This window comes from Schistocerca piceifrons, chromosome 4 (genome assembly GCF_021461385.2).
Source record: "Schistocerca piceifrons isolate TAMUIC-IGC-003096 chromosome 4, iqSchPice1.1, whole genome shotgun sequence".
NCBI lineage: Eukaryota > Metazoa > Arthropoda > Insecta > Orthoptera > Acrididae > Schistocerca > Schistocerca piceifrons.
The window spans coordinates 421,147,470-421,157,172 of record NC_060141.1 but is presented as its reverse complement, the minus strand read 5'-3'; the positions used below and the strand labels follow the sequence as shown (position 1 = coordinate 421,157,172).

General features: G+C 45.6%; 1 protein-coding gene across 1 annotated transcript; it reads left to right on the top strand.

The window, feature by feature from the left end:
- Nucleotides 1-8,129: 8,129 nt before the first annotated feature.
- LOC124795886 (surface antigen CRP170-like) lies at nucleotides 8,130-8,822 on the top strand. Its single transcript, XM_047259967.1, has one exon. The coding sequence runs from the start codon at nucleotides 8,130-8,132 to the stop codon at nucleotides 8,820-8,822; it is 693 nt and encodes a 230-aa protein (XP_047115923.1).
- Nucleotides 8,823-9,703: the final 881 nt, after the last annotated feature.

Here is a 9,703-nt window from a genome sequence, read left to right as displayed (position 1 = left end):
CGGTGCACAGATAACTTAGTCTTGGTACTGACTTCCTTCTTGCAGAAGAGAGTAGATGGTAGCTGAGCGCTCACTGCATTAGCTTTGCTACACCTCGCTTCCAGTTCTTTGACTATGTTGCCATCCTGTGAGAATATGCATCCTAAGTACTTGAAACCGTCCACCTGTTCTAACTTTATTCCTCCTATTTGGCACTCAATCCGTTTATATTTCTTTCCCACTGACATTACTTTCGTTTTGGAGATGCTAATCTTCATACCATAGTCCTTACATTTCTGATCTAGCTCTGAAATATTACTTTGCAAACTTTCAATCGAATCTGCCATCACAACTAAGTCATCCGCATATGCAAGACTGCTTATTTTGTGTTCACATATCTTAATCTCACCCAGCCAGTCTATTGTTTTCAACATATGATCCATAAATAATATGAACAACAGTGGAGACAGGTTGCAGCCTTGTCTTACCCCTGAAACTACTCTGAACCATGAACTCAATTTACCGTCAACTCTAACTGCTGCCTGACTATCCATTTAAAGACCTTTAATTGCTTGCAAAAGTTTGCCTCCTATTCCATAATCTTGTAGAACAGACAATAACTTCCTCCTAGGAACCCGGTCATATGCCTTTTCTAGATCTATAAAGCATAGATACAATTCCCTGTTCCACTCATAACACTTCTCCATTATTTGCCGTAAGCTAAAGATCTGGTCCTGACAACCTCTAAGAGGCCTAAACCCACACTGATTTTCATCCAATTGGTCCTCAACTAATACTCGCACTTTCCTTTCAACAATACCTGAGAAGATTTTACCCACAACGCTGATTAAAGAGATACCTCTGTAGTTGTTACAATCTTTTCTGTTTCCATGTTTAAAGACTGGTGTGATTACTGCTTTTCCCCAGTCTGATGGAACCTGTCCCGACTCCCAGGCCATTTCAATTATCCTGTGTAGCCATTTAAGACCTGACATTCCACTGTATTTGATGAGTTCCGACTTAATTTCATCCACCCCAGCCGCTTTATTGCACTGCAATCTATTGACCATTTTTTCCACTTCCTCAACTGTGATCCTATTTCCATCATCATTCCTATCCCATTCTACCTCGAAATCTGAAACATTACTGATCGTATTTTCACCTACATTGAACAACTCTTCAAAATATTCCCTCCATTTGCCCAAGGCATCCACAGGATTCACCAGCAGTTTTCCTGACCCGTCCAAAATGCTTGTCATTTCCTTCTTACCTCCCTTTCGAAGACTGCTAATTACATTCCAGAATGGTTTTCCAGCGGCTTGACACATAGTCTCCAACCTGTTTCCAAAGTCTTCCCACGATTTCTTCTTGGATGCTGCAATTATCTGTTTGGCTTTGTTTCTTTCTTCAACATAACTTTCTCTGTCTACCTGGGTTCTGGTATGTAGCCATTTTTGATACGCCTTCTTTTTCCTTTTACAGGCTGCCTTGACTGTATCATTCCACCAAGCTGTTTTCTTCATCCTACTTTTACACACTACTGTTCCAAGACATTCTTTAGCCACTTCTAGTACTGTGTCCCTGTACCTTGTCCATTCCTTTTCCAATGACTGTATTTTCAATTTTTTAAATAAAAAAGAGTCTTCAGGGGCCAGGTTTTGGAGAGTACGGAGGATGAGGCAGCACAGAGATTTTGCTTTTTGTGCAAGAGTCACGCTCCAAAAGCGACGAATATGCGGGTGCGTTACCGTGATGCAAGAGCCACGAACTGTCTCGCCCCATTTCAGATCGTCTCCTTCTCACATTTTCTCGCAGGCGTCGCAACACATACCGATAGTACCACCGAGTAACAGTTTCTCGCTGTGGCACGAATTCGTGATGGACTCATCCTTCAAAGTCAAAGAAAACTATCAGCACGGCTTTGAAATTTGACCTGACCTGACGTGACGACCTTTTCTTGGTCTTGGTGAACCTTTCCCGACCCACTGTGAATTTAGAACCTCGGTCTCAACATCATAACCGTAGACACACGTCTCATCACTAATTATGATTCCCTTAAGGAACATCTCGTTCTCATTCGCGCGACCCAAAATCTCTTCACAGATTTCGAGGCGAAGGTCTTTCTGGTCTTGAACCACGAGGCGGACGACCATCTTGCCGGCTACAGGATAAGTTCCAAAATGCTGTGTCGCGATTTCATGAGATGATCCAACTGAAATGTTACATTCTTCTGAAATCTCTCGGACAGTCACTCTTGTGGCAAGCGCAATTTCGTCGACGTTCCTGTCATGAGCGTCGTCGGCAGACGTCCAAGGGCGTCCTGAACGAGGGTCATGACTTCCGTCCAGCCGGTTTTAAACCGTGTGAACCATTCGTAACACCGAGTACGGCTTACGCACGCATCACCGTAGGCTTCCTGCATCATTTGGTGTGTCACTGTAAAGGTTTCCTTGGGTTTAACTCAAAATTTAAAGCAGGCGCATCGTCCCTCTAACTATGCCATCTCGAAACTCGCGAACTGTGCGACACAACGTTCTACTCAGTACAGACGTACAACAACGAAGCATTAGACATAGGCGTGTGCAGGGATGCCAGCCGCATTTCGCTCTAACACACCACTGGGGCGAAATTAGGAATGTTCCGGAATTTTTTTGAACAGGCCTCGTATGCTGTCGGCGGTAGTCATATCGTGCACTGGCATTAAATCAAAGAGTTCCTCCATCAACATGAACTGAGCGTCAACATTTCTCACAAATGCAGCACATCCGTGCTTTCAAACAAAGCCAAAGACAAAAAAACAAATCTTTAGTCTTATCTTTCAGTCAGTTTTCCACGTCGTTTGCCGTGTTTTCGATGCATCTGCTAACTGTTCCCTTGAAATGGAAAGCGTTTCGAAATGTGAAAGAGTCGCTACACGCAACTCTATCGCGGCAGCAGTAAAAGCCTGTTTAACGTACTCTCCGTCGCTGCAGGGACGCGCCGGTTTGGCCTTTTTAAGAGCTGTGTGATGGCCCACTGTCACTGCAGCATCAGTGTGGACTACGTGGTTCCCTTCCCGTAAACAGGCTACAAGGAAAAAATCGAGGGCCAAACTCCACAATAAACAATAATAACATTTTCGAGGAACTTCCTTCTTTTTGTCTGTCCTGTTCTGGCTCGAGAAGCTTGACCTCGCTTTCCGCAGTATCCAAGTGATCACGAGTTTCTCACGAAGCAGCAGAAAATGTCGGTTCGCGTTTTTTTTCTTCCACACCAGTACAACAGTACTGTAAAAAATTCACAGAAGGCCGCTTTGTGTTTCAATAAAAAAAGTCCATCTTCTTACCACTGTGCGTGCAAGCGTAGGCATTCGACCGTTTTTCGTTTTGAGTGTCTTAACTCCACCTCTCACGTTGCGACTGAGTGTTCTTCAGTCTTGCTTCAATTAAAATTGAAGCAAGACTGAAGAAAGCTCAAGACACCTTCATAGGATTTGTCGACATGCAAAAGACGTTAGACAATGTAAAATGGTGCGAGATGTTCGAAATTCTGAGAAAAATAGCGGTAAACTTGGGGAGAGGCGGCTTGTATACAAAATGTGCAAGAGCCAGGAGGGATTAATAAGAGTGTGTGAGCAAGAACGAAGAGCTCGGATTGAAACAGGAGTAAGAGAGGAATGTAGTCTTTCACCCCTACTGTTGAGTCTGTTCATCGAAGAAGCAATGATGGAAATAAAAGAAAGGTTCAGGAGTGGAATTGAAATTGGTGAAAGGATATCAGTGATACGATTCGCTAATGACATTGCCATCCTGAGTAAAAGTGAAGAAGAATTACATGATCTGCTGAATGGAATGAGTACAGAATGGGGACTGAGAGTGAACGAAACTAATGAGAAGTAGCAGCGGGCCTGTGGGGTATCGTCTCAGTTGTGCGAATGGATTCGCAATTTCCTGTCAGGAAAGTCGCAGTTCGTAGTAACGGCAAATCATCGAGTAAAACTGTAGTGATATCAAGTGTTCCCCAGGGAAGCGTCCTGGGACTTCTGCTGTTCCTGATCTATATAAATGACCTGGGTGACAATCTGAGCAGTTTTCTTAGGTTGTTCGCAGATGATGCTGTAATTTACCGTCTAGTAAGGTCATCCGAAGACCAGTATCAGATGCAAAGCGATTTAGAAAAGATTGCTGTATGGTGTGGCAGGTGGCAGTTGACGCTAAATAACGAAAAGTGTGAGGTGATCCACAAGAGTTCTAAAAGAAATCCGTTGGAATTCGATTACTCGATAAATAGTACAATTCCTAAGGCTGTCAATTCAACTAAGTACCTGGGTGTAAAAATTACGAACAACTTCAGTTGGAAAGACCATATAGACAATATTGTACGAAAGGCGAGCCAAAGGTTGCGTTTCATTGGCAGGACACTTAGAAGATGCAACAAGTCCACTAAAGAGACAGCTTACACTACACTCGTTCGTCCTCTGTTAGAATATTGCTGCGCGGTGTGGGATCCTTACCAGGTGGGATTGACGGAGGACATCGAAATGGTGCAAAAAAGGGCAGCTCGTTTTGTATTATCATGTAATAGGGGAGAGTGTGCCAGATGTCATACGCGAGTTGGGATGGAAGTCATTAAAGCAAAGACGTTTTTCGCCGCGGCGAGATCTATTTACGAAATTTCAGTCACCAACTTTCTCTTTCGAATGCGAAAATATTTTGTTGAGCCCAACCTACATAAGTAGTAATGATCATCAAAATAAAATAAGAGAAATCAGAGCTCGAACAGAAGGGTTTAGGTGTTCGTTTTTCCCGCGCTGTTCGGGAGTGGAATGGTAGAGAGATAGTATGATTGTGGTTCGATGAACCCTCTGCCAAGCACTTAAATGTGAATTGCAGATTAGTCATGTAGATGTAGAACAGCGAGAAACTTAACATCAGGTTTCATGATCGGTAAGTAGATGAAGTTAAGGAATTCTGCTATCTAGGCAGCGAAATAACCAACGACGGACCGAACAAAGAGGACATGAACAGCAGACTAGCAATGTCCAAAAGGGCCCTCGCGGCAGACTACGTCTACTACTATCAAACACAGGCCTTAATTTCAGGAAGAAAATTTCTGAGAATCTACGCTTGGAGCGCTGCATTGTATGGACTGATAAGATAAGGAATGAGGAGGTTTTCCGCAGAATCGGATAGGGAGGGAATATGTCGAAAACACTGACAAGGAGAAGGGACAGCATGATACGATATCTGTTAAAGACATCAGGGTATAACCTTGATAGCACTATACGCCGTTCATCATAAGAATAAACCTGATACACAAAAGCACAAACGCAATGATTGGTCAGAAGCCGTAGAACACGTACACTGGTGTTGTTACTGTCTTGCAAGGAGGTCGTACTTGTGTATTACATATATCATTACTAAGTTACGTTGAATGAAACATTAAGATATTCATATGTATTAACATCCATCAACGTTTTTGTTAAGCACGATTTAGCTATGTGCTTTTTATTTCAAAGATCGTGTACAGTTACAGTCTCTGTACTGTTGTGCTCTGATTGTCGTGCTGTTAATACGCAGTATGAAAATGGCTTTGGATGCTTCCTGATCCGCAGTAAAACACGTGAGTGGAACACGGTTGAAAAGTGCCGACAAATAGGTTGTTGTTAATGTTTTTCATAAATTTACCGAGATAAGCGGCCTTGAAGTTTCCCGCGGGACTGTATTACATACAGTTGAAACACAACTGCACTCTAATGTATAGCAAAATCAGTAGCGTAACAGCTTGAAAACTGAATGCAATCCATGGTTCGCTGGTTCAAGTCTCGCGTGATTTAGTTTTTTCTTCTCATTCAATTTGAAATACTTACGCCTCGTAACTGTAAAATTCATCATAATGTTTTATGAATAATGGACGTCGTCTTGTTTTTAATTGCATATTGCATGCGAAATTCCTGTTTTCATTTCAAATATAAATTCTCAGTTATCAATATTTAGTGAAAGACTGTCAATAGTGGTTGCTTAAATTAAGAAAACATAACAATTTAATTTTTAAGCAAAACTGAAAAAGCAATATTTATTTTGGCTATGTCCATTGTTTTATACCACAGATGTAGATATGTGTCGTAGAAACGCGGAAAACAATCATTTTCACGGCATCGAGCACATCATACAAATGCTGCATTTTTTTTTTTTTTGCATTTGCCGCTGTACCATTACAATGTGGACCCAGCAGAACTGATGTGGAGCCAAGTTACAGGATTTGAGCCGACAAATAACGAGGCTGTTAAGCTGCCATACGTACTGGAACTAGCGCACGTAGCTTTTTCACACGTCACAGCCGAGCACTGGCGGGACATTTAACGGCACGTCATAAAAGAAGAGGAGAAAATGCGGCACTGCGTGGCTTCGTGTATTCTGTTGTTGATCGTATCGGTATCTACGTCGCAGATGGCAGTTCAGGAGCTGAAATGTTTTTCTTGGTTTCGGGTAAGGAAAGAGCTGAGAGATTACCAGATGACTGACTGTAATTAGTACTTTAAGTGCCTTCGGTATTCAACAATACGGGGAAGTGCATACAGTATGGTCTTGCGTCAAGCATAGCCCGCTCACAGAAAATACCCTGTGTTTAAGTTAGGTTTTTCATCACTCCTGTTTGTACTTAGAACATGATGGCAGGTGAGGACGAGAGCATTTTATGCTTTCCGTCTTGTCACCTAAGAAGCGCGCGGTAGTGCTGGAGTTTTGCCGAATATTATTTCATTCTCTTTAAAAATTACATGTCATTCGAAGCTGTATTTTTTCTTTGTCCATCTCTTTTTACGCCAGAACTTGAACTCCACACATCATTGCAGGCTAGTTCGGCCCCTGTCTGTGTGCGTGTAACGTAGCGTAAAACGTATCCTTATGATTGTACTTGACTGCATCGGCAACAGCTTGGCTTCCGCTCCACGTGGAACGAAATCAAATGAGATTCAAGCGAACACGGAGGAATACATGACGCAATCTTTACATCAGGTTCATTCTTACGATGAACAGAGTATAGAAGCAGCTGTACAGGCAAAAACTGTAGAGGAAGACAGAGATCAGAGTACACCCAGCAAGTAAGTGAGGACGTAGTTCAAGATTTTGCTCTGAGGTGAAGAGGTTGGAATGGGAGAGGGGTTCGTGGCGAGTAGCATCAAACGACTCACAAGAGTAAAGACTTTTTAAAAAAAAAAAAAAAAAAAAACGCAGAAAAGAGTTGGATGCCGACAACATCGACGGCACGATGTACAGAGGCGGCAGGCGCGCGCCCCTAGCAAAGGAGTGACGTGTGCAGGGACACGAGAGGGCCGAGTGGGGGCTGACGGCGAGCAGAGTGGGCGTCCACGAGCTGGACCATGAGAGAATTGGGCCGCAAGTGCTTCCACAAGGAGAGGCGCCGCTGACATGTGCATGTCACAGACTGAAACGTGCATATCACAGACTGAAACGTGCATGTCTCAGACTCACACGTGCATGTCGCCGACTGACCCGTGCATGTCACAGACTGCCACGTGCAAGTCGCAGACTGACACTTGCATGTCGCAGACTGACACGTGCATGTCACAGACTGACACGTGCATGTCGCAGACTGCCACGTGCATGTCGCAGACTGCCACGTGCATGTCGCAGACAGACACGTGCATGTCGCAGACTGACATGTGCATACTGCAGACTGACACGTGCATGTCGCAGACTGACGCATGCATGTCGCAGACTGACACATGCATGTCACAGACTGACACGTGCATGTTACAGACTGACAAGTGCACGTTGCAGACTGACAAGTGCACGTCGCAGACTGACACGTGCACGTCGCAGACTGACAATTGCATGTTGTGGACTGACACCTGCATGTCACAGACTGAAACGTGCATGTCGCAGACTGCCACGTGCATGTCGCAGACGGGCAGGTGCATGTTGCAGACTGACACGTGCATGTCACAGACTGACACATGCATGTCGCAGACTGACACCTGCATATTGCAGACTTACACGTGCATGTCAAAGACTGACACGTGCATGTCAAAGACTGACATGTGCATGTCACAGATTGACACGTGCATGTCACACACTGACACGTGCATGTCGCAGACTGACACGTGCATGTCACAGACTGACAAGTGCATGTTTCCGACTGACACATGAATGTCGCAGACTGACAAGTGCATGTCGCCGACTGACAAGTGCATGTCGCCGACTGACAAGTGGATGTCGCAGACTGACAAGTGGATGTCGCAGACTGACAAGTGGATGTCGCAGACTGACACGTGCATGTCGCAGACTGACACGTGCATGTCACAGACTGACACGTGCATGTCGCAGACTGACACGTGCATGTCGCAGACTGACACGTGCATGTCGCAGACTGACACGTGCATGTCGCAGACTGCCACGTGCATGTCGCAGACAGACACGTGCATGTCGCAGACTGACATGTGCATACTGCAGACTGACACGTGCATGTCGCAGACTGACGCCTGCATGTCGCAGACTGACACATGCATGTCGCAGACTGACACGTGCATGTTACAGACTGACAAGTGCACGTTGCAGACTGACAAGTGCACGTCGCAGACTGACACGGGCATGTCGCAGACGGGCATGTGCATGTTGCAGACTGACACGTGCATGTCACAGACTGACACATGCATGTCGCAGACTGACACCTGCATATTGCAGACTGACATGTGCATGTCAAACACTGACACGTGCATGTCAAAGACTGACATGTGCATGTCACAGATTGACACGTGCATGTCGCAGACTGACACGTGCATGTCGCAGACTGACACGTGCATGTCACAGACTGACAAGTGCATGTTTCCGACTGACACATGAATGTCGCAGACTGACAAGTGCATGTCGCCGACTGACAAGTGCATGTCGCCGACTGACAAGTGGATGTCGCAGACTGACAAGTGGATGTCGCAGACTGACAAGTGGATGTCGCAGACTGACACGTGCATGTCGCAGACAGACACGTGCATGTCGCAGACTGACAAGTGGATGTCGCAGACTGACAAGTGGATGTCGCAGACTGACACGTGCATGTCGCAGACAGACACGTGCATGTCGCAGACTGACACGTGCATGTCGCAGACTGACACGTGCATGTCGCAGACTGACACGTGCATGTCGCGGACTGACACGTGCATGTCGCAGACTGACACGTGCATGTCGCAGACTGACACGTGCATGTCGCAGACTGACACGTGCATGTCGCAGGCTGACACGTGCATGTCGCAGAGTGACACTTGCATGTCGCAGACTGACACTTGCATGTCGCAGAGTGACACTTGCATGTCGCAGAGTGACACTTGCATGTCGCAGAGTGACACTTGCATGTCGCAGAGTGACACTTGCATGTCGCAGAGTGACACTTGCATGTCGCAGAGTGACACTTGCATGTCGCAGAGTGACACTTGCATGTCGCAGACTGACACTTGCATGTCGCAGACTTATACGTGCATGTCGCAGACTGATACGTGCATGTTCCAGACTGACACGTGCATGTTCCAGACTGACACGTGCATGTCCCAGACTGACTTGCATCTCCCGGATTGGCATGTGCATGTTGCGGACTGACATGTGCATGTCACAGACTGACATGTGCATGTCACAGTCTGACACGTGCATGTCACAGACTGACATGTGCATGTCGCAGACTGCCACGTGCATGTCGCAGACAGACACGTGCATGTCGCAGACTGACATGTGCA

Coding starts and splice junctions, on each gene's coding strand:
- LOC124795886 (XM_047259967.1), top strand. CDS start 8,130: ATGTCGCAGACTGACAAGTGCATGTCGCCGACTGACAAGTGCATGTCG.